This window comes from Giraffa tippelskirchi, chromosome 2, assembly GCF_054371585.1.
Source record: "Giraffa tippelskirchi isolate mGirTip1 chromosome 2, T2T-mGirTip1v1.2.pri, whole genome shotgun sequence".
NCBI lineage: Eukaryota > Metazoa > Chordata > Mammalia > Artiodactyla > Giraffidae > Giraffa > Giraffa tippelskirchi.
Window position 1 is genome coordinate 9,812,663 of NC_137276.1, and position 23,408 is coordinate 9,836,070.

The following is a 23,408-nucleotide window of genomic DNA, read 5'->3' on the forward strand; positions in this document are numbered from 1 at the left end:
CTCTCCTTTTGTTCATTTCATAAAAAGTTGGCCAACAATTTCCATGAGTGGATATCTGCATCTCTCAAACGACTATAAGCAATCTCTATAGGTTTGCTCTGCACATCCCAGTCTAGGGGAATATCAAATTAAGTGGTCAAATTTAAAGCGCAGGGTAGAGAGAATGGTTTTGGTTCCAGATGCAAGACTTGAGTCCAGATGTTATCTCAATGGGGGTCTGAGATAACCTCATATGTATAAACAGCCTGGCTCGATGGTGAGCTAATACCGTTGGTTCCATGAATAAATCACAGAAAGCTGCTTTTGGGGCTATCAAGACGTCTGAAAAATGACTGTTTAGGTCCAATTTCCAAATTGAAATACAAATGGTTTGTTCCATATGGAATGACACAATTTATATCACTCTGGCGTCCCGGGTAGAGAACACCACATACATCAGTCTTGGAGGGGAAGTGATTCCATCTGGAACATTCACAGCAATGCTCCATGCACTCCTGCCTTGCGGCTTTTGGAGTTCGGAGATTCATTCTCTACTGAGGTTTTTGACAAACTCCCCCAAAGTCACACATGGGCTACAAACCTGAAGTTTCTGAGCAAAGACTGGGGGGTTCTTTTCTGCTAAGTCAGGCTCCATATAGTCAAGCGCACCACAGAGAGAGGCTGGATGAGCTAGCCTGCTGAGAAGGGTGTCAGCAGAGGCAAAGGAGCCCTCGGGAGCTGTCTGAAGGCCGGCAGAAGAGGACACAGAGGAAAAATAGAGGAGACAGAGTGATAGCTTCTGAGCAAGGACCACCCATCTATTGGCTGAACATTTCTGCCTTAAGGCTAAAGAGAGTATCAGGTGCCAATACCTCCCTCTTCATCTGGACTGATGTCCACGTGCTGACGACGGGCATCTCGAGACTGGCAGGCCCAACCCCCTCCCCCAAAGCACCGTCTTAGGGTCCTTCCCCACCCCCACACCACCCCCACTCCATAACCAGTTGCTGGGAGGAGAGCTGTACTTAGTTACTTAAAAACCTCAGCAGGTGGGAAACAAGCTAGCTGATGGGGATTCCAAATGTAACATAACTCATCAGGAAAATACCTTCCAGTGTAAATATCCAAAGTAAGGTTTTGGTAAAAGGTCATTTTCTAAATAATGGAAAGATGCGTTCAAAAGAAAAAGATCAGAAAGACTTCAAAATCAGAAGCCAACTTGGCAGAAAGTTGAATTATGTATGAGTCCCTCATGATGTCTATTTAAAAGATGCTCTAAGTCCTGTCTGGACCATGTTTTTGCTTACAATGATCTTTCCAGTGTCCAACAGCCAGACACACAGTAGGTGCTAAATTAAGTACTTGATGCATGAGATAAATGAACATCTACTCATCTGGAACAACAAAGTAACACGCTAAGTCAATAGCCTCAAACCCTCTTAGAGATTGTGAGGGGGGAGGTAAAAAAGCAAAAGAAAATTCATCTAGAAGGATGATCCATTTTAGATGTGTGGAGGTTGGGGGCGGGGCCTTGAGCTCAGGTCTATTTGCTCTGCGAAGGCCCACAGGGCTGGGGAAGGAAGGGGTATTAAGTCCTGGTCTATAAGCAGAAGGCACTTCCCATCACCAAGGCCCAGGAGAACCAACTGTCTCTCAAAAGGACCGCGTTTACCTGCTCTACCATTCTCTGCCCTCTGCCAGAGAAGACAGAGAGGTAGGATATAGACGGATGACAGCTCCAAAGCCACAGTCCAGCTAGAGGGGGCTGGAAGTGGAAAACTAATAACCCTGAGAGCAAATAATGCACTTAGGTGAGAACTGAAAAACCACCTCGATGAGGACAGGGAGCCTTCCTCTGATCATTATGGGGTGGGATGTCCTAGGCTAGCTTCCAGCCCTGTGCCCGGTATCAGGCAAGTGGCACTTTAAAGACCTGGCCTGAGCAGTGATGGAAGCCCACTGGTCCCGGGTTCATCCACAGTGATCTCAGGTCCCTCTGACCCCACTTACAATTTCCATCACTTCTGACGCGGTGCCCAAGGCCATGGCCTCCAGCTCTTTCTGGGAGGGCTTCTCTGGCACCTGCAAGTGTGGCTCCTGGTTGGGGGCCAGCCCTCGTGCAATGGGATGTTGGATCTTTGCCCCAGTGTTCACAAGGGCTTCGGTCTCCTCGAAACTTGAGCTGAGGAAGCAAAGGGCATCTTTAGAGTCTGCACCAGAAATCCCACTGAAATCAGCCAGGATGCCTTGACTAATATGCCAAGGGATGCTGGACTTCCAGGATCATATCCCCCCAGGAAAATGGGCAGGTCTTAGACAGTCAAGGGGCCTGCTGGCTGAGTGGAGGGTGGTCCAGTTCCACCCCAGGGCCTGCTGACAAGGTAGAGCCAGAAGTACAGATGCCATCTAGCTAAGGACACCAAGTGTGAAAGTATTAATTGCTCAGTTGTGTCTGACTCTTTGCAACCCCATGGACTGTAGCCCACCACGTTCCTCTGTCCATGAGTTTCTCCAGGCAAGAATACTGGAGTGGGTTGCCATTCCCTCCTCCAGGGGATCTTCCCAACCCAGGGATTGAACCCAGGTCTCTAACATTACAGGCAGATTCTTTACTGTCTGAGCCACCAGGGAAGCCCAAGGACACAAGTTTTGGAGTTAGGCAGACCACCAGGCCCCTGGCTATGCACCTTAGGAGGAGAGATTAGGGGCTATAAGTTAGTGAAGATCAAGTGAGATGCTGCCTGCATGGACCGTACATGACACTGTGCCGGTCGCAAGGCACCATGATTGCTGTTGTAATAATGTCATCATTTCATTCTCCCCGCCCCGGGCAGATTTTGGAGTGAGTGTGGGAAGTCAAAGCAAGCGCTTTCACTCCTGCTCAGTGACCGGGCCAGCAGGGGAGGGCAGGAAGGTCCCAGTCTCAGCATGAAACCCTACCCACACCCGACCCAGCACCACACAGCTCAGAACCAGACCCTGACAAAGGCTTACATTCACATCTTATTAACAATCAGCATTTATCAGGCACTTTATTTGTGCCAGGCCTCATGACCAGTGCTCTCCTTACAGCATCTCCGTTCACTCCCCATCAATGGCTTTTTGGACAGGGACCCCTAGCCCCATCCCCACTGGGGGATGCCTGTAAGACAGAGAGCCTCAATTCATCTTCATAAAATCCCTACAAGGTCAATTGTATTCCTTACTCTCACTTTAACACATGAGGGAAGTGCAGCCCAGGAGGGCTCAAGTGACCAGTGAGGGCCAGGAGTGGGATTCCAGCTCGGAATGCTCCAGCATGCTACCTCTTCATGGGACGAATCACAAAATCAAGCGGTGTGTGCGCTGGGAAGTGATGTGAGGGGTGCACACATTCAGTTAGTTAAAGGATCCCAGCTCCGTCCAAAGGGCAGCCAGGGACAAACCCGCTGCATCTGCGTCAGAGTGGATGCCGAGATGGAGACGTGGGCTGCGTGTGTGCAAATGAATCAAGGTCAGGAGAGAAGTGTAGGGGCTCAGAGGCCGGAAGACCTCCTTGCCAGGGCTTAGCTCTCTCATCAGGGCAGTCATACCCTGAACACGGCGTTGGAGACTCGGACATCCGGACGGGGGGAGACTTGATCGGGCTCTCCTGAGACGTGTCGAACATAAGGTACAAGGCCTGCTTCTTCGGGGCATCACTGTCCTGCTGCAGGGATCAAAGTCACACGTCAGCTTGGCCACCATGGCCTGAACGCACTACCGAGACGAAAACCAGAGCGCACTTCGAAGGGGATGGGTAACTGGTCAGGCTTTCTCTCCAGCCACCCAGAAGAGAGGAGAAGAGTGGTACCGGCTAGGAGAGAGGAGCGGAGGATGGCAGGAGGAAGGCGGAAAGAGGAAGTGTGACTCCCCGCAGGGGAGAATTGACTGCGATGGGGTTGGTGTGCGACACGCTCACTGCTGCTCAGCCATTGCCTTTAGTGGCCGTCCTCTCTGGGTGCTCACCCAGGATAAACAGAGGGGTCGGAGACAGCCCGCCCAGGTGTTGCCCACAGTTGAACGGGGGACGTGGGCATGATAGACTAGAGTGATCAGCATCACCGTCGAGGTTCACTGACTTAGAGCAACTGTGGTTTAGAAGCAGCAACCCCACATCTACGAACGACGCAGAGAAAGAAATGTAAGAGCAACACATCTGGGATCCTGAGTGTCGCACGAGCCCCCCCACCACCGGGGCATTGCCACACTTCTGCGGGTGTTGCCGGAAAACAGCACAGCATAAGAGGTCATGTTCAGGACCAAACGCCCTGGCGGCAACACATACTAAGCCAGGGAAGACAGCTGCCCATCATAATGACTCAAAATGAAAAAGGGAAGAGGGGTAGACTTATTGCTCAAAGGGATACTCTTCAATTACAGAAAGCAATTAGTCTGCAGAAACCAGATCACGGTACACCTTAAAAACAACCAAACCACTCCTTCTACCTTTTTAAAAGAAATCTCAGGACTAGCTCTTTCTCAGTCAAAGGGAGTAATTCTGCAGGAAGTCTAAGGGCATCCTATCATTCTCTCCCTGAAAATGGCATCTGAAGTGGGCTGAGACAAACCTCAACACAGTCCCCCACTCCAGCCCCGGTTCACTAAAGTGACCCCAAAATAGGGTGGAAAGCAAGCCCCCTGCTGGCTGCAGGCAGAAGAACTTACAGGTAAGGAGGAACCGATTTTCTCCATATATTCGATTTCATACGAGTTTCTGTAATCCAACTCTGCAAAAGAAACAAAAGGAGAGGTGAGCACCAGAGGGGGAAAAACAAAAACAAAAGATTTATTTGGCTGGGCAAGGTGGGGCCTGGAACAAGCCTTTAAGCTTTCTGAGAATGTCCACTGATTGAGATTTCCGATACAGTCAAAAGGGGAGGCTCGCCTTAGCTATTTTCAGACAAGTGGTAAACCTCTTACCATAAAGGGGCTTCAGCCACTTGGAAGTCTAAGAGAGTCCCACGGGAATTAAATGTCAAGACCAAGCATGGATTTGACTGGGAAAAGATCTGAGCATCCTGCACTGCGTTTTCAGATCAGAGCGTGCGTACCCTCTGGGTGTTGCTTTCTCTGAAAGTCTCATGTGCGGTTCAGGGAATCTTCCCAAGTCCTGGTGACATTTTGGAACTGGACCCGAGCTGCCCGTCCGGTTGATGGAAGCAAAGGGGAAGAACAGTGCTGCTATAAGAGAAGCTCTGCACGTCGCTTAGAACATTCCCTCCGGTTCTGCCAGTACCAAGGGGCTGGTCTGAATCAAATGTTCCAACACAAAGACTACTAAAGTCCAATTTGGTGGAGTAATGGCCTATTTCAAGTTGACAGGAGACTTTAGGCTACAAGGAAAACTCGAGATACTCTCACTGGAGACTAGAAATCCCATTGCCTGCCTCAGCTCCCAGGCAGTTACAGGCGGAGACCTAGCTTTGCCACTCCATCCAAGTCCCTGTCTGGTGAATGGACTCTCAGCACGTACTAAGTGCCTCAGACTGTGCAGGGGCATGGTGGATACAGTAGTGGACAAGACAGAAGAGGACCCTATCGTCGCAAAAACCCCAATCCACAGCTACCTGATGGCTCTTTTCCACTTAAGAAGAATAGCAAGATGTGACATGACCCACTCAGAAAGCAAGAGTACCAATGGCAATCCTTAAAGCCCAATGCCTTATTTTTTTTTTAATAAAAAATAAACAGAAATAGCAGCAGTTCTTCTGGTTTAAAGTCCCTCATTCCTATACATTCATAAGCATATTCAACAGAAGGGATTGTTTTTAAATGATCCTTTAAATATGAGCTTTAAAATGAGATATATCCAGGACTTCCTGGTGGTCCAGCGGTTAAGACTGCAGGAGGTATGGGTTCGATCCCTGGTCAGGGAACTAAGACGCTGCATGCCGCGAGGCAAGGCCAAAAAAAATAATAAATGAGGGATTTCCTCAAAGACTTTCTCAAAACCTGCAAGTGTGTGTGGTTTTGGCTGAAAAAACTCCAGTATTTAACTCCGTGGATGACTTTTCAGGAATCTCTGGGATGAAGCAAATGCATCTTTCTGGCAGGCGTGACCTGCTCGTGGGAATGGAGATGGTTTTGTGGATTAATGGCCAGAAAGACCTCACACATCCTGAAGGCGCTGACTTGTGCGCCCCTGGGGAGGAACAGGGACAAAGCCGAACCGCATGCTGGGCAGGAGCTCAGAGTGTCTGTAACCGTGCTGTGAACCTGTCCCCGGGGTCTGCCTCGACTGAAGACACAGAAGCATTCATTTATTAAGACTTACTATCTTCCAAAGGCAGAGGATAGTGAAGGACACAGTGATTTCTAGGGCCTCTTCTGGAGGATGCCAACACTCATTTTTATTGTTCTGCTAAAGACTAAGTGGAGAAGATACTACGAATCAGCTCTTTCCTCCTCCAAGGTATCACTGCTATTGCCAAGGCATGATTTTATCCTAATTGATTTAACAGAAAGCCTCCCCACCCCCCACCCCCCCCCCACACAAACATACCCTACAATGGCACAGAGCACCCGGGATGCACAGAATAACCTGGGGGCCACCATGGAGATTTTCCGGGCCCTGGGACCCCAGGTCAGCGCTAGCTCTGGTTACCAGCTTGCCTCAGTGTCCCACCTGGAATCTGCACTCGTTTTCCTGGCAGCAGATCTGGGTGAGTTTCAGGTCACTGAGCTCATTTATCTGCCTTCTTTCCTACCTGCCAAGAGCATCTCAGATATATTCTTTTTTGTTTTTTGGCCGCACCACGTGGCATGTGGGGATCTAATTTTTCCAACCAGGGATCAAACTCACACCCCCCCTGCAGTGGAAGCGTGGAGTTTTAACCACTGGACCACCAAGGAAGTCCCAGGCTCTCAGATATTTTGAGAAAACATCTTACTCAACTTGGTTTTCAAAATCTCAACTCATCTGCCTTAAATTCTAAGCCTCAGAGGGTAGGCTCGGAGAGGGAAGCCACATGCGATTTTAGCTCCATTTTTACATCATGCCACACACAGCTGGCAGACCAGCAAAGGTAACAGCAATTATACCAAGCGGCTCAATGTCTTTGCATCTAAGAGGCAGCTCGCTAAAGCATGTGCTGCTTTGAGTTGAAGAGGCCTGACGTGATTGTTAATGGGTCCGGTCATTCTGAAGGCAATGCACCGTGAGAGGGCTGGACTGCTGTTTCCACTGGACTCTCCTTGTTGGAGCTTTGCTAGAGGACCAGAAGGAGCCTGAGCAGAAGCCAGAAGGATGCAGTTGAGTCCAGATGGTCATTCCCAGGATCAAGGAAGCCACCTCACCGACTTCTCCAGGCCTACTAACTCATTCATAAAATGGAGTTCAAAGTGCACACATTTTACAGGATAAAATGAATTGATGTAAAGCCCCACAGCTGGTCATGCAAAAGGTAATGGATTGCAACCAGGTCTATTATTGCTCACTGCTAATATTTCCGAAACTTTTAACATACGTGATGAGAGGAGAAGAGGCTTTTAGAAGGGGACAAGGACACTGCTCCGATTTCCCTGGGTGGCCTTTCTATGTGTCTGTATCGCAAAGGCAATGGCGCCCACCACTGAAGCTGAAGCTCCAATACTTTGGCCACCTGATGTAAAGAACTGACTCACTGGAAAAGATCCTGACGCTGGGAAAGACTGAAGACGGGAGGAGAAGAGGACGACAGAAGATGAGATGGTTGGATGGCATCATGGACTCAATGGACATGAGCTTGAGCAAACTCCGGGAGTTGGTGATAGCCTGGAAAGCCTGGCGTGCTGCAGTCCATGTGGTCAAAAAGAGTCGGACATGACTGAGTGACTGAACTGAACTGAACTGAAGAACAGGTTAGGCTTCCTCCCGAGGACACCTTCCCCTCTACTGGATGTAGGAGGGAGAGGCTGATGCCCTAGCAATGAGCCATCCAGATCTGTGAATCTAAAGCCACTACTCCCTCAGGGTCTAAGACCAGAGACAAGGGAGATCTCGGAGGCTCTGCTTCCCAGTGGTTCCTAAACTTTTCATCCCTGGGAACCACATGGACTAAGTTTTCTCTCAAGGCATCATGTTTCAAAAGACTGCCCTAGAAAATGGCATTTGCTAAGCAAGGGTTCAAAGAAAATGTTTGATCGTCAAGCTCCAATTTTAAGCAATTGGAGACTATCAGTGTTACCACAGAGAGTTGATGTGCTTATTGACCCCAAACATGCAATTTCAACTAGCTGGGCATCCATCTAAACTAGGTCTATTCAGGTTTTTTGCAATATTAAGATGATTTGAATCTCCTGTGGACCCAGGTAAGGAAGTTCAACACCCTCATTCTACACTTAATGAAAGGAAGCCTGAAAGACAGTCACATAAAGACTGTGGTGGGGAAGAGGCCCTTCGAGTCGGGCAAACCTGGTCCTATGTGGATTAGCCCCTCAACACTGAGCAAATCTTTAACAGCTCAGATCCTCCACTCTCAGGTTCTTTCTCGGGAACATATCTGCTCCCCACCACCACCAGGCACATGACGTGATCTCATGAACAGGAGGGACAATTCGAGAACAAGGCTCCATCAGTTTCTACGTCCGGTTGCTGTAGGGAACAGGTACACTCGAGAGGTACACAGACCACACCTCCCAAAACTGCAGCTCTTCTGGATTCACACGTCCAGTGGATTTCCCATCGCCCACCAGCTACAATTATGGGCAGGGCTTCCCAAATCTTCCTAGTCATTTTCTACAAAGGCCGGTTTACTAGCGTTTTGTTCCAAACTTCCAGATTTACCTATTTGTAAAATTTTTTGCAGAAAACAATTCTCGAATGTGTCAGTGAGCTAGTGAGTGGTCTTCGTTCCAAGTTGAAGATGAAGAAATGGATGTCACCACTGAACGAGGCACCTATTAGCTTAAAAGTTATTATTAGGATCTATTTTCTTGCGTGCTTAGTCACTCAGTCATGTCTGAGTCTTTGCAACCCTCTGGACTGTAGCCTGCCAGGCTCCTCTGTCCATAGGTTACCATTTCCTTCTCCAATGGATCTTCCTGACCCAGGGATTTTCTATTTTCTATGAAAATAATGCATGTATTTATTTGATTCCTGGTAATACAACCACATACATATACCACAAAACACATATACCTTTTGATTCCTGTCTACAACGGCAAGCTCAGGTTGGCTTCTATGTTTCTATGACATTTAACAGTTCCTTATCAAACCTCAAGAGATGTGAACCAGCAGGAGCTAGCAAAATGGCCAGGTTCCCGCTGGTCCTCACCTACCCCTGCTGCTTCCGGGATGTCAACACACCTCCGCACATCTCTCTCACACAGGAGGTGAGCAATGCAAAGATCAGACTATGTGGACACTACACTGTATACCTGCCTAGCCTTCTATTTTCTTTCCCCACAAAGCTCGTACTGTGTTCATGGTGCTGTGGGAAAAGCTGACTCAGATAGGGTTCTTGTTGTCAAGAAACACACAATCCAGTAGAGAAGCAAGAGATGCACTCGAATCATTATTACCGCATCAAGCAACCTCCAAGTAGGTTCAGACCAGGCACTGAGGATAGGCAGCGAGGGGGCCATGTCCAGGGAAAGGCTGGGAGCGGGCAGGACAAGCCTGGGAGGCAGGGAGGTGAGGGGCATCCTGCAGCAGCCACTGCAGAGGGACCGGGTGGGGGTGCAGGGTGGGTGTCCCATCTGGTGGGGTTCCCGGCCCAGGGGTGTGTGCGCAGAGGAAGAGGAGGACGGAAGCAGAGCTGAAGCCCAGTCCCAGGCCCCTGGGGTCATGGTGGAGTAAGATGGTCATTGTTAAGCCCCACAAGCCCCCGGCCACAGGGCTAACCCGACAGCCAACCAAAGGCTCCACTATTCAGAAAATACAATGCCCCAAAGTCCAAGCCTTTCATCATCAAAATACAGAAAGGCATGTCATAAGAGAAGCATCCAGTCTCCCCCAGACTTGAAATGACTCTCACGGTACCACTCAGAAACCTCAGGGCAGAAAGCAAGCCACCCAGGCCCCGGATCAAGAAGAGCCTCCAGAGGAAGCTTTCCACGTTATAGGGGCAGCAATGGAGACAAATCAGAGCACAGACTTGCGGACACCATGGGAGAAGAAGAGGGTGGGATGAATCGAGAGACCAGCATGGAAATGCATAAATCACCACAGATAAAACAGCCAGTGGGAATTAGCTGCACGCCGCAGGGAGCTCAAATCAGATGCTCTGTGACAACCTAGAGGGGTGGGAGTCCCCTGGTGGCTCAGATGGTAAAGAATCTGCCTGCAATGTGGGAGACCTGGGTTCGATCCCTGGGTTAGGAAGATCCCCTGGAGAAAGGCATGGCAACCCACTCCAGTATTCTTGCCTGGAGAATTACATGGACAGAGAAGCCTGGTGGGTTACAGCCCCTGGGGTTGAACAGAATGGGACGTGACTACACTTTCACTTTTCACTTTCAGAGGGTAGGTGGGAGGGAGGTTCAAGAGGGAGGGGACATACGTATACCTATAGCAGATTCATGTTGATGTATGGCAGAGACCAACACAATATTGTAAAGCAATTTTCCTCCAATTAAAAATAAATAAATTTTAAAAAGTTCCTTGGTTACATCCCTGCTCCACCCAGGCTGGGGGCAGGAAGTGGCCTGATAGAGATCACGGTTCCTTATTAGCAGCAAAGAAGTGGAGATAAGGTTTCCCTCTATGATTGTCCTCCTACTAAATTCTACTCAGTTTTTAAGACTTGCTAGAAATTAAGATCTAAGAGAGGGAAACTTAGACCCATCAACGACAGCCCAGAATATTGGAATGACGGCCCAAGACTAGGCTCACAAGCCCCACATGAGGAGGGTGGAGGACAGGCCCTGTGAGGACTAGGAATGCAGGGTAGCATCATATCCCTCCCTGGAAGGTTCTAGTTGCTGACTTAAGATATATGAATTTTTCAAGCCAAAGAACCAGGCAGACAGCTGCAAGTTGATACACATAAGGGGGAAGAAGATATGAATGATGTAAGTGACACGCCTAGGGCCTGTCAGGACTCAAGGTTCTCGCTGGCAAGTCGAGGGGGAGCCTCTGGCTTAGGGCTTGAGCAGAAGGTGCTGGTCACATGGTGAAAGGTGCCTAAGGGCCAATGAACCGTGGGGACCCCGAGACCCCCGGGCCGGTTGACCAACCTGAGCATTCGACACAAAATCCTCAAGGGACACAAGCCATACAGCCGACACGGTGCAAAGCTCGGGGGAGCTCAGGTGCAAAGCTCGGGGGAGCTCAGGGCCAGGCGTTAAGAGGGCGCCCTGCTAGCTCTTAGCAGGTGCCTGCGGGTCACAGCACAGCTGGGTTCAAGCCTCAGGCCCTGTTAACAGGCAGCCTAGCTCAGGAAGCCGCAGGAGGCAGCGATCCACAGCACAGTCACCTGGCTTAGCGGTTTCTTTCCTGGCCTTGTGCTCCCTAGGGGCAGTGGTCTCCAAGGCAGGGTGGGAGTCCAGCTGGCCACCAAGTTGCTTACCCTCCGTGGGTGAATTGAATTTGGTCTCATTCACGAATGTGGACAGGTCCGAGGGCTGGGGGTAGTCCTGTTTGTCAGCATCCAGATCGACCGTCATGCACGTCCACTTCTGGTTGGTGACCGCCAGCTTCTCCTCGTCAGTCGCGTGGACCACCGCCGAGATCACGGGCGGCGTTTCCGGCGTGGCCGCGGGGGTGGGGTCCTACCAGGAGAAGGGAAGCCGTCTCTCCTCTCATCCCGTCTCTGCGCCCACCCACGGGGTCTGGGTCCCTCTACCCAGGACGGGACCCTGTCATATTCCTCTGCTCAAAACAGTTCCAGGGAAACAAATTCCTTCCGCTATGAATTTCCTTTTTCTGATGGCTTGTTTCAGGGGGTGATGACCATGGGTTTAGAAAAGAATCAGGATTTTGTGTTCTGATTATTTGAGACGTTCCTGCTCATTCACTTTGAGAAAAACAAAGAAACTTTTTACAACTGGCACTTTATTAGGGCAACTATAGTGTTATGCCCACAAAGGGCTTCAGGGCTGGACATCAATACCACCGACATTGCCCAACAATCGTCAGGCCTGACGTGGGAGGTAGAGAAAGCAAGTTTCAGCCCCATCTCCACAGAGATGTGCAGCTGAGCAGGGCAGGGTGGGAGCCCAAAAACGTTACAGCAGACATGGCACTGGACCCAAGACCCCTCTGGTGGGGCTGGGTGCCTCTCTGCAGCTCCGCCCTGGCCAGGGTTGGCCTGGCTGGGGTTTCACTGGCTTGGATGAGGGCGATAGAGGAGGTCTGCTTGTTTTATGACCTTGAATGGCCTGATAAACATTCCTGGTCTGTAAAGAAGGTGAGAAGGAGACCGGGAGCTGTATGAAGAAAGAGCCCAGCCCCCCTTTCTTTAGGGGATGGAGTCCCTTTTCCGCCCCAGTCCTGATTCTGGTTACACGATGCAGTGCTCCTCACGCACGTTCAGTTCTTTCTCACTGTATATGCGTTTATCTCCACAGACTTCCTCAATTTGATATTTAAGGATGTTCTCAGCATATTAACTGGCCAGAATGGACCAGCATGATTCCCAGAGAACTAACATTTTTCCTGGGCATCTGCCAATTCTGGGGACATTCTCTGACATTTCCCCAAGGGAAGTGATCAAAACCAAGTCTTGCAAACACTGAGGGACCCTCCACGTAGAAGACAAGGAGAGGGTGTTGGAAACATGGCCGCGATGAGCAACTGACTAGTAGGGAATAAACATACCTCAGTCTTGACTACCCCCCACCCCCGGGCAAGCGATAAAATGATAAATATCAAGGCAACAGTATACCTGAGAAGGTGGATCAGAGAGAGGAGACCGTTTTGGCGACTTTTTCACCCTAAATGTGTCACTGGAAACAAAATAAGACATGTAAACACAACGGACAGAGGCAGAGAACATTCCAGAGCCGACCGAGGCCCGCCGCGTGACTGCCGAGTATCTGGCCCAGACCACCCTCCCGTCCACATCGCTCCCACACCAACGGAAAGACATCCACACCGACAATCCATTCTGATTTTTTCACAGATACTGTTGCCCTCGAGGGAAAGATTCATCAAGCCAGAAGTCTTTTGAAGAGATGCCATTGTGGAGAGCTGACCCAGAAAGTGAAGCTAACTTTGCCCAGATGTTCTTATTTGAAACAAGCAGAATCTGGTGAGCGGATTAACATATCTGGATTCCTCCCGGAGGGTCTGAGCCATCTAAGGTGGGGGAGGGGACGTGAGTTCATGACACCAATGAACAGGAACCGACTGACGGAAGACCAAGCCGACACAGCACTCAAACAGCTGCAGGAGCCGTGCAGAAATAGGAGGGGAAGGTCTGGGTCTTCGGAGGGAACCGGGAGATTCCCTCCTACATGCAGGAATTCTGAGCTGAATGGGTTCCCGCACCTCTGAACTTCTGGGTGGGATCCTGACTAAAGGCAGGGCCAGGGGTGACATTTTTTTTTTTCCATTTATGGTAGAATACACATAAAATCTACCATCTCAAACACTCTTACATGTACAGTTCAGTGAAGTACATACACACTGCTGTGCAACCAAACTCCAGAACTCTTTTTCAGAGATAATATCATTTAAAAAAAAAAATGCCTTTCCTAATCATAATTAACCACTCTGGTTGCTTTTTTCTCCTTCATATAAATAACTGGGGGTGAGGGTGGGGGAGAGGAGGACCTAGGCAAAGGAGACATCAGCTCAGATTCCTGAAAAAGTCAGAAGGAAGGGATTTTTTAGCATAGATGGTTCCATTATGTCTATTGGGTGATCAGGGGGTCATTTCCACAATCAGAATGGAGACTTCTCCACCTGCAGATTGGCCTCTGCCCCCTGGTCTCGGGCCCCTCAGTGGTCTGGTCCAGCCCCAGCAAGGCAAGGGCTTGGGGGAGGGTGTTCCCTCATCTTACACTGCCCCTCCCCCTCTCCTGCTCTAGATGGTAACTACTTGGACAGAGCAATTGGACACCAAGTTCCTCCTTGAGTTTTCTCAGATAAAACACTCCAACAATGGCATTCAGTTATGAAAGAAATACTATAAATGGTTATTTGCAGCATTTGTGGCATTTGTCATGTGAACAGTGCAATTACAGCTTGAAGCATGTATTTATTCATGCATATAAAAACGCAACTGTGTATTTTACAGCTGCTAAGTGGCTCTAAAATACTGGAGAAATCCCTGGGGCAGAAGAGACCCTGAGAGACTGCACTCTACCCCAGGGCTGCTGGGAGCCTGGGACCAGGCCAGCTTCTCTTGGAAAGACGTTGAGGCAAAGAAGATGCCTGTCCATGGGCCCTTGGGAGCAGCCTGCAAGATCTCTCACGGCCCGGAATGCACAGCACTACAGGCACAGAGGTGGTCTGACCTGTTCCTCTGTTTCCCTCAGCAAGGCAATCCCCAGATGGCATGCGGATACCCTGCCCGGAAGCCACCAGGCGATGGCTCTCACAGCCGTGTGCTCCACTCTGAGCTGACCCTGCATTTCAGGGGGCTCCCACTGGTCTCAATTTGAAACAGCCCAAACGTTTCTGCTTCACATGTAGCCAGAACAAGCAACAGCAGTTCCTGCCTGTGGTCAGACTGGATGGTTATTTTAAGGTGAAGCCACAATACTTTGAAAGCAATCGCCTACTTGTCCCATTTAAAATGGAAGAATGGAATGAGAGTTTAAAAAAAAAAAAAAATGTATGGGTTTCAGATGAAGACATCCAATATGCGAGGGGAAAAAAAAAAAGGTTCCATTCCTGACAAGCAGGCAGATGTTGGATAATCACGTTTTCACAGCCAAGCAGTTTCACTTATGCTAATCACTATGAAACAGACAAATAACCTCTGCTACTGGGAAGCCCCATGCCCCGTCATTCCCAGGCCCGCCACAGAAATATGTAAGCAGCAGCCACGGAAAGGAAATAAAAAAGAGCTTGGAAGCAAAAGCAAAGGCAGGAAAAAGCACATTTGGCGTAAGAGGCAGATTCCGTTAAATTTACTTACAACAGAGAACATACAGACATCACATCTTCAACCATCCTAAGACAAGAAGACAAAGAAAAAGAGAGACAGACAGAAGGAACTGACAAAAAAGATAAATCTGCAGATGACTGGTTATTAAGGGGTTAGGATACAACAGCCATCCAATGTTCGGCTTGGGCGTGGGGGCGACATCCCAGCTTTCTGGAGAGGAGCTGTCGGAGAACACCTTCCTCCCTTGGTTCCAATTATCCCATAAAGTATTGGTGGCTCAAAGAGGCTTGCCACCCCAGAGAAGGACTCCTGGCCATCTGCACCAGAAGTGAGACCTGGGGACAGGTAGGATTCCCTGACCTCAGTCAGCTCTGGTGACAGAAGAGAACAGAACCAAGCTGTCTTGTGGGGAAGGAGGAGGTGGTGGCTTCAAGTTGACTCTCATCCCCCAAAATGAGAGAAATGGCTTTGTGGTGTGGGCATTGCCGTTTTCTCCTGTTCGAGGCTTAAAATACAGCTTCCAACACAGATTCTATGGAATCTTTAAGAAGGGCCTGGCTTAGCAGCTAATCTAAAAAAACCAAGTCCACATTTTTGGCCAGGATTGTCTCCCATCCACCATCACCCAAGGTCAAAGCCTGCTTAGAGACCCTCTTCTCAGGAAGCCTCGGGTTCTTCTCAAATGTTAAATGCTTGGGGGCGGGGGGGAGGGTGCAGAAGGAGAGGTAAACAGGTTACCCTATCTTGATCTGTGCCAGGCAGACTCAGAGAGGCCAGCAGTCATGGTCTGTTCTGCTGAGATGCCACCAGAAGCCGGGCCTTTTGGTCAAATTATTGACGATACTTCACTTGAGAGCAAGGAGAAAGGCTCCAAGCACCAAACCACACTACACTTGGACCAAAGCCCGGAGGATGGACCTGCAGCCATCCCGTTTGGAACCTGGGATGAACTCCGGAGGCATGGACACATGTATCAAGTGCAGGCCACTCGGCCACTGTCTGGACAGCAGACCCAATTACTCATGGCCTCCTGGAGACTGCGGGGACCGCTTCTCCCTTTCAGGTTCCACTGATCTTTTCTGGATCCACAGGGCCTGTGGACTCTCATCTACGAAGGTGACGAGATAAAGGGGCAGAAACAACATGGGTGCTTCCTACAGGGTACCTGAGGTGCAGGAAGGGGCCCAGACCAGGCCTCTCTCTCGTGGGCTTCTTGAGTCTATTGTGTTTGCCTCTCGGGCTTGTTGTCGTTCAATCACTAAGTTGTGTCCAGCTCTTTGCGACCCCATGGACTGCAGCATGCCAGGCTTCCCCATCCTTCACTATCTCCCTGAGTTTGCTCAAACTCATGTCCATTGAGTCAGTGAGGCCATTCAACCATCTTATCCTCTGTTGCCCCCTCTCCTCCTACCTGCAATTTTTCCCAGCATCAGGGTCTTTCCAATGGGCCAATGTCTCATTAAAGGGCAGAAACAAATACTACAAAATTTTAATAATATTTTAAAGGGCGGATCCCTTAGTTTCCAAGCCACTCCAAAAAGCAATTCACGTGTTAAACAGAAAATGCTAAATCACCAATAGGGAGGTGGACCAGGCCACCACTGGGCTGCTTCCTTTCCATGGATTCCCTCACCCTCTCCTGAAGTTCAAGGTCATGTCTTCAGCTACAAGTAAAGCTTTAGACCACTAAGTAATCGAGGCAAGAGGTCAAGGACTCTAGACCCAAAGGGATGTGAGGATGGGACACAGCACCACTATGGGTGCAGAGAGGAATGAAAACAGGTACCCTGCTGCAAACGCGGTGGCACTGTGGCAAATGGGGGGGCAAGGCAGCCCAGGTTTCCAGGCGAGTGAGCAACGATACAGCCAGTGCCCAGCCCCACCTCTGACCTTACCACCTGCACCCGTGAACTTACGTCTTGAGGGGCGTCTTCTTCTTCTTGGCGGGCTTGTTCAGCCCATCCCCGTCCACTCCATTGGCTTCGATGGCACTGGCTGGGATCTCAAAGGAGGCTGGGGATTTAGAAGGTGAGCTGGGGGCCTTAGAGCACGTCTTAAAGGGATCAGTGGACTCATCACAGGCATCCGGGTCAAAGTTGTAGGATTGTTGGGGCAGTTTGGGAGACTCCTGCATTTTTGAGGTGGAAGAAAAAGGGTTAAAATTGGGGTCATCCCACTTGTCAATATCAAAGGTGTAGGTACCTTTAGCGATAGGGATGTCATTGGGTTCAGCAGGGGACCTGGTAGGCGAGGCAGGGGTGTTGTCGAGTTTTTCGGGTGTTTTTTTCATCTTTGGCCTCCTTAGGGGCATTTTGGCAACCGGCTTTTTCCCTATCTTTTTGGTGGGAGGCGGGGTTTCCTGCTGGGTGTCCCAACTACCCTTGTCCTCAGAATAGTCAAACTCCAGCCTCACTGAGAGGCCTTTGGCTGGGGAGTCCTCTTGCCCCCCACTATCTGATGGGGTCACCTCCACTGCCTCAGGGGCCGTGGCCGGAGGCAGTGTTCTCCTTCCAATGGGAGGTGAGTTCTGCACTCTGCCACCCCCAGAAGCTGGGGGGACGGCCCCTTCTGCACCCTCGGAGTCCAGAGGGCAGGCTGCCTTGGGGGCAGCAGCAGGTTCTAGGGATGCCTCCTCCGATAAGGCCGATCTAGAACCTTCCGCCCTGGCCGGTTCTGTTTTCGTCTCGGCTATTTGATTCTCTTCGCTGGGGTCAGGGCTCTCTTCGGTTGGCTCATGCTGTGTCTCTTTCACTGGGGGGGTTTCAGGGGGTTTCTTAGTGGTCTGTTTCTTTTTTAAGGAAGGTGGCCTCGGTTTCTTAGTTCGCTTAAGGGTACTGGAAGCACTGCTCGAACCCGCGCTGTATGCATCCGCGACCGGGGCCGTGGCCTCGGAGTTGCCTGAGCAAGAAGCACCATCAAAGTCACTGGCTTGCAGGCTGAGCGAGCGAGACAACGTCGACTTAGAGGTGGGGACGGAGTCCGTGGACTTCCTCCGTGAGTTCACCTTGCAGTCCTGATTCTTAGGGTCTGAGGGGCGAGGCTCCAAGGTCTGAAGGTTATCCACCAGCTCGATGTTGTCAAAGTCCAAGTTGTAAGTCCCGCTGCTGGCTATCGGCTTGTCTTCATCGAAGACGGCAGAGAAGGAGTGTGACGGGGGATGGAAAGGACTGCCTTCCACGGAGCTGCTGCGGGGGCCATCGGAGACGGAGACCGGCTCAGAGCCGCATCCTGAGGGAATGGAGACAAAGCCATCACTGAAGGACACAGGACACTTCGGAGAGTCCCTCATCTCGTGCCAGACCATCACCCTCCAAGACCAGAGCCCCAGGCCAGCCCATCCATCCCTCAGCAAGCATGCTGCTTGGGTACAAATTCTGCTCTCACCAAGCAGCTCCAGGCCCTGGACAAGCAGACCCTCAGCTTTCTCATCTGTAAAATGGGAGCAATAAGAGCTGCTTAAAGGATAGCTTTAAACATTGTCATCTAAAACACATTTACCCGGACTTCCTCAGTACTCCAGTGGCTAAGACTCTGCATTCCCAGGGCAGGCGGCCCAGGGTTCAACCCCTGGCTGGGAAACTAGATCCCACATGCTGCAACTAAGGAGCCCTCATGCTGCAACTTTAAAAAAAGAAGAAGAAAAAAACCCTGTATGCCAAAACTAAAAATGCAATGAATACTGATGATCCTGTGTGCCACAACTAAGGCCTGAAACAGCCAAAAAATTAACATTTAAAAAATTTAAAACACATTTACCAAGCACCAGATCAAAACAAGGCACCATTCCAGGTGTTGGGGACTCCATAATGAACAAAATCCTTGCTCTCCTGCAAGTTAGGTTCTTTAGGGAGAAGGCAGTCAAGAAGTAATAAACAAGTAACATGTATGGGCTGTCAGATGGTGGTAAGTGCTAAGAAGAAAAAGAAAGACAGGGTAGGAGTGTTGTGATTTTAAAATAAGGTAGTTGGGCAAACCTCTTCAAGGAGAAAACATTTAAGCCAAGATCAGAAACAAGGTAAATGTGTGAACCATGGGGATATCTGGGGGGAAGCATCCAAGGCAAAGGGAACAGCAAGTGCAAAGGCCCTGGGGTCAGTGCACACATAGTGTGTTGCAGAAATACCAAAGGCCAGTGTGGCTAAAGTAAAGGAGAGGAGCAGGAAAGGAAGACAGAAATAACGCAGGTAAAGCATAGTGAGCCTTCAGTAAATATTAGCTACTACCATCATCCAGCCTGCTCCTGAGTATGCAGAGCCTTTAAGTGCAGGCCCCAGGCAACTGCAGCAGAACTAAGCATATGCATCTGCCACCTGTCCCGACTCTAGGCACCCCCTGTAATCTCTCCCTCCAACCCCACCTGCCATGCCTCTCTTCTCAACCTCCCTCTCATCCATTCTCTCTCCATTTTTTTTTGCAGCTTCCTCCCAGCTTCTCCTCCCCCTCAGCCGCTGCCAGCCAAGGATGCTGCTTCTTATTTTAAAACATGCTGTGGATGCTCCAGGCTTCCCAGGTGGTGCTAGTGGTAAAGAACCCACCCGCCAAGGCAGGAGACACAAGAGATGCGGGTTCGATCCCAGGGTTGGGAACATACCCTGGAGGAGGGCACAGCAACCCACTCCAGTATTCTTGCCTGGAGAATTCCATGGACAAAGGAGCCTGTCGGGCTACAGTCCACGGGGTCGCAAGGAGTCGGACACGACTGAGCACACAGGCACGTGGACGCTCCAGATGCTGGTCAAGAGATACTCCATCATCTCATGGCCCCGCTGCTCCACGGGGATGCAACCAGCCTGGCCTTGTCTCAGCTGCTCTGGGCTCTGCCTGCACCAGGTGGTGCCCTGCATGCCCTTCTGGCTTCACAGAGACCCTGGGCCGTCTAGAGGCCAGAAAATGATTGGCCAGAAAACTAAAGATGTGTAAATAGACAAAGGGGAGGAAATGTTGCAAAGTGGTCCGCAGACGAAGGAATTAAAGAGCTGGCACAGGGACTTCTCTGGTCCAGTGGTTTGGACTCCACACTTCCACTGTGAGGGGTGGGGCACGAGTTTGATCCCTGGTCAGGGAACTATTAATAAGATCCCGCATGCTGCACAGCGAAGCCAAAAAGAAAAACAGAGAGAGCGCGCTAGCATATATATGACTTGGGCCAGCATCCCCAAAGTGTGTTTCACTGACGGGTGTTATACCCTGCAGTACCCACCTCATCCCCTGCTGGAACAGTTGCCAGATAAAATATAGGATGTTCAGTTAAATTTGGATTTCGGATAAACAAAAATGTTTTTTATATAAATATGTCCCAATCATTCATTATTTATCTAAGATTCTAATTTAACTGGATGATCTGTAGGTTTGTTCGCTAAATCTGGCAGCCCTAACGTCTCATTCCAACAAAGGAACAAGGTTTGGGAGATGCCTGCTTCCCTGAGAGCTCAGTTGGTAAAGAATCTGCCCGCAATGCGGGAGACCTGGGTTCGATCCCTGGGTTGGGAAGATCCCCTGGAGAAGGGAAAGGCTACCCATTCCAGTATTCTGGCCTAGAGGGATCACAGAGTCGTACATGACTGAGCGACTTTCACTTTCTTTTTCACTTAACACTCGAACTGGCTTCTTACTGTAGATTTTCTCAGAGCCACTCCTGCTCATGGCTGCACACTCTGAGGGGGGTGAGCACTTGGCAGAGAACCCCAGGAGGTGAAGGGCTGCCCGGGAGATGACAACACAAGGAAACTTCTAGCCTCTTGAGTTCAGGAGCTGGTCTGATTTATCTTTGTCTTCCCCGGACCTGTCACACTTTCTCTTGCCGGCTGAATAAATGCCTCTGGCATTGAGATGACCTTCTGGAAGCAGGTCTGTTCGCCAATCACGGTTTCAAACCTTCCCTTCTCTTTGGCATCCAAAGCCACTCCAGGCCCTACTTGGAGCAGATGTCCTAGAAGATGGAACCTCTCAACCTTTTCCACCAAAAGATTTGCCATGTCTCGAACACACTCCTGATTCATGCTCATCTCAAAAGAAGATGTCTCCTTCCTCCTCCTTTCTAAAATTAATTCCCTCCAGAGGCTTGCACCCTCCTTCCATCAGCAGTTGTCTTCTCTTCCTGCCCTGGACACACAGTACAGAGGGCACAAAAGGACCAGGGAATGCAGAGGACCCGGTGTTTCAAGCGGGCCTTGCGGGAGGGAGAAAGAGCCTCAGTGCTTCCCATCATTTCCAAAGCAAGGGCCAAAACTGCTGGCCTGCTTTCTCTCAGGCTACTAGGCACACCCCAGCAGCCTTATGAGGCCCTTCAGATGTCAAGAGTTCTCCCCCAACCACGAAACACGCAGCAGATACTCAGCTTAACCATCTGCTCACTCTTTTCCCCAGAAGAAAAGCTCTCTGACTGCCTAATGTGGCTTTCCTCTTTAGACGTGACATACCATAATTAAATCATCATGGACCAGGAAATCGAATCTTGTTGCAGAGTTTCTAAGCCTCTGCACTGTGCCCATGTCAGGATGGTAAATATTTTGTCTCAGTGTGTGTGTGAGTGGGGGGAGAGTTGCGGGAAATACTGTTCATTGTAGGATATCTAGAAGAATCCTTGGCTTCTGCCTACAAGATGCCTTTCCTCTCCCCAACCCTGAACTGTGACAACCAAAAATGTGTCTGAAAGCCTTAGTTGATCAGTCATGTCCAACTCTTTGCAACCCCATGGACTATAGCCCGCCAGGCTCCTCTGTCCATGGGGATTCTCCAGGCAAGAATACTGGACTGAGTAACCTATCCCTTCTCCAGGGGATCTTTCCGACCCAGGGATCGAATCCGGGTCTCCTGCATTGCAGGTGGATTCTTTTTACCGTCTGAACCACCAGGGAAGCCCAAAAATGTGTCTCAGTTCAGTTCAGTCGCTCAGTCATATCTGACTCTTTGTGACCCCACAGACTACAACATGCTAGGCTTCCCTGTCCATCACCAACTCTTGAAGCTTGCTCAAATCCATGTCCATCAAGTCGATAACGACATCCAAAATGTGTCAAAAACATGTCTTAGTTCGGTTCAGTTCAGTCGCTCAGTCGTGTCCGACTCTGTGACCCCACAGACTGCAACACACCTGGCTTCCCTGTCCATCACCAACTCCCGGAGCTTACTCAAACTCATGTCCATCGAGTTGGTAATGCCATCCAACCATCTCATCCTCTGTCATCCCTGTCTAGAAACTGCCAAATGTCCCCTGCGGGTGGGGCACAATAATCCCTGGTTGAGAACCACCGTCTTACTGTCTGGCAACCAAAGCAGGGTTGGGAGGGCTCTTTGGTTCTCTTCAGAAGAAGCCCTAGACCAGAGAAATGGGCCATTGCCACATGTAGGCCTTGATTTTCCAAAGCAAGTGTGGGCCAATTGGATTCCCAGTCGCTTGCACTGGACTTCTAAATGCTCACACACCACATCAACACGAAGACAATGTATTCATTCATTTCTACATATTGGGGCTTCCCTTGTGGCTCACCGGTAAAAAATCCTCCTGTCAATGCAGGAGATGCAGGTTTGATTCTTGGGTTGGGAAGGTCCCCTGGAGAAGAAAATGGCAACCCACTCCAGTATCCTTGCCTGGGAAATCCCATGGACGGAGGAGCCTGGCAGGCTACAGTCCATGGGGTTGGACAGAGTCAGACATGAGCACACACACACGTATTCCTATACATCAAATAATCTGGGTGCCTCCTATACTTCAGCCACTGGGAGGCATGCTGTGGACACAGAGGTAAGGAAGGTCGGGATCCCAGAGGGATCCACCCCACCAGGGCAGACCTGGACAACGCTTGCCCTGGCTCCAGATTCTGGCTCAGTCTGAGGACAAAGTCAGCATCCTTGGTTCACGATGCTCAAAGGCTCACTAGGAGGTTCCCAGCTGCAGCAGTCCAGCTCAGGCCACTGGAACAAATCCACAGGCTGAATGAAGAGATCTGGAGGCCGGGAGTCCAAGGTCAGGATGTCCCCAGTCCTCCTTGACTTGCTGATGGGCATCTTCTGTCTGTATCGCATGTGACTTTTGCTCAATATGAACTCACCCCCTGATGTCTCCTTCTGTCCCCTGACTGTCTTCAGAGGCCATATCCCTTAGCCTCGCTGACCGCTTCTAACTGGAGCAGCTCTGTCAGCCGTGCTGTGCTTTCTCCCCTCCCTCCATCCCCTGTGAGCTCACCCTGGGCAGGAATCCACGGGCCCAGGGGCACAAAGGTGCTAACACAAGGCACCCCTGCCCTCAGACGCGTAGCTTCATCCAATATATCAAAAGGGAAGTGGTCTCATACAGAGGGAGCCCAGCTCTACATCCTCCAAGTGTATGATTAACAATCGATTGTAATTAATAAGGGCTTCCCTGGTGGCTCAGGGGTAAAGATCTGTCTGCAACGCAGGAGCCCCAGAAGATGTGGGTTCGATCCCTGG

The 23,408-nt window shown here is 50.2% G+C and overlaps 1 protein-coding gene across 21 annotated transcripts in view; it reads right to left on the minus strand.

Moving 5' to 3' along the window:
- The window catches only part of TACC2 (transforming acidic coiled-coil containing protein 2), a 228,785-nt gene that overhangs the window by 20,349 nt on the left and 185,028 nt on the right, over positions 1 to 23,408 (minus strand). For 5 of the 21 annotated variants that reach the window (XM_081534239.1, XM_081534222.1, XM_081534215.1 and 2 more), the window contains 7 exons: positions 16,895 to 18,206; positions 12,807 to 12,867; positions 11,490 to 11,691; positions 4,666 to 4,727; positions 3,552 to 3,667; positions 1,990 to 2,161; positions 581 to 721 (listed from right to left, as the gene is read on the minus strand). In XM_081534239.1, coding sequence (XP_081390365.1) covers positions 581 to 721; positions 1,990 to 2,161; positions 3,552 to 3,667; positions 4,666 to 4,727; positions 11,490 to 11,691; positions 12,807 to 12,867; positions 16,895 to 18,206 — 2,066 coding nt within the window. Of the gene's footprint in view, positions 1 to 580; positions 722 to 1,989; positions 2,162 to 3,551; positions 3,668 to 4,665; positions 4,728 to 11,396; positions 11,692 to 12,806; positions 12,868 to 15,008; positions 15,045 to 16,894; positions 18,207 to 23,408 lie in introns of all 21 variants that reach the window. The other 16 variants (XM_081534294.1, XM_081534276.1, XM_081534269.1 and 13 more) reach the window with 10 other exon arrangements.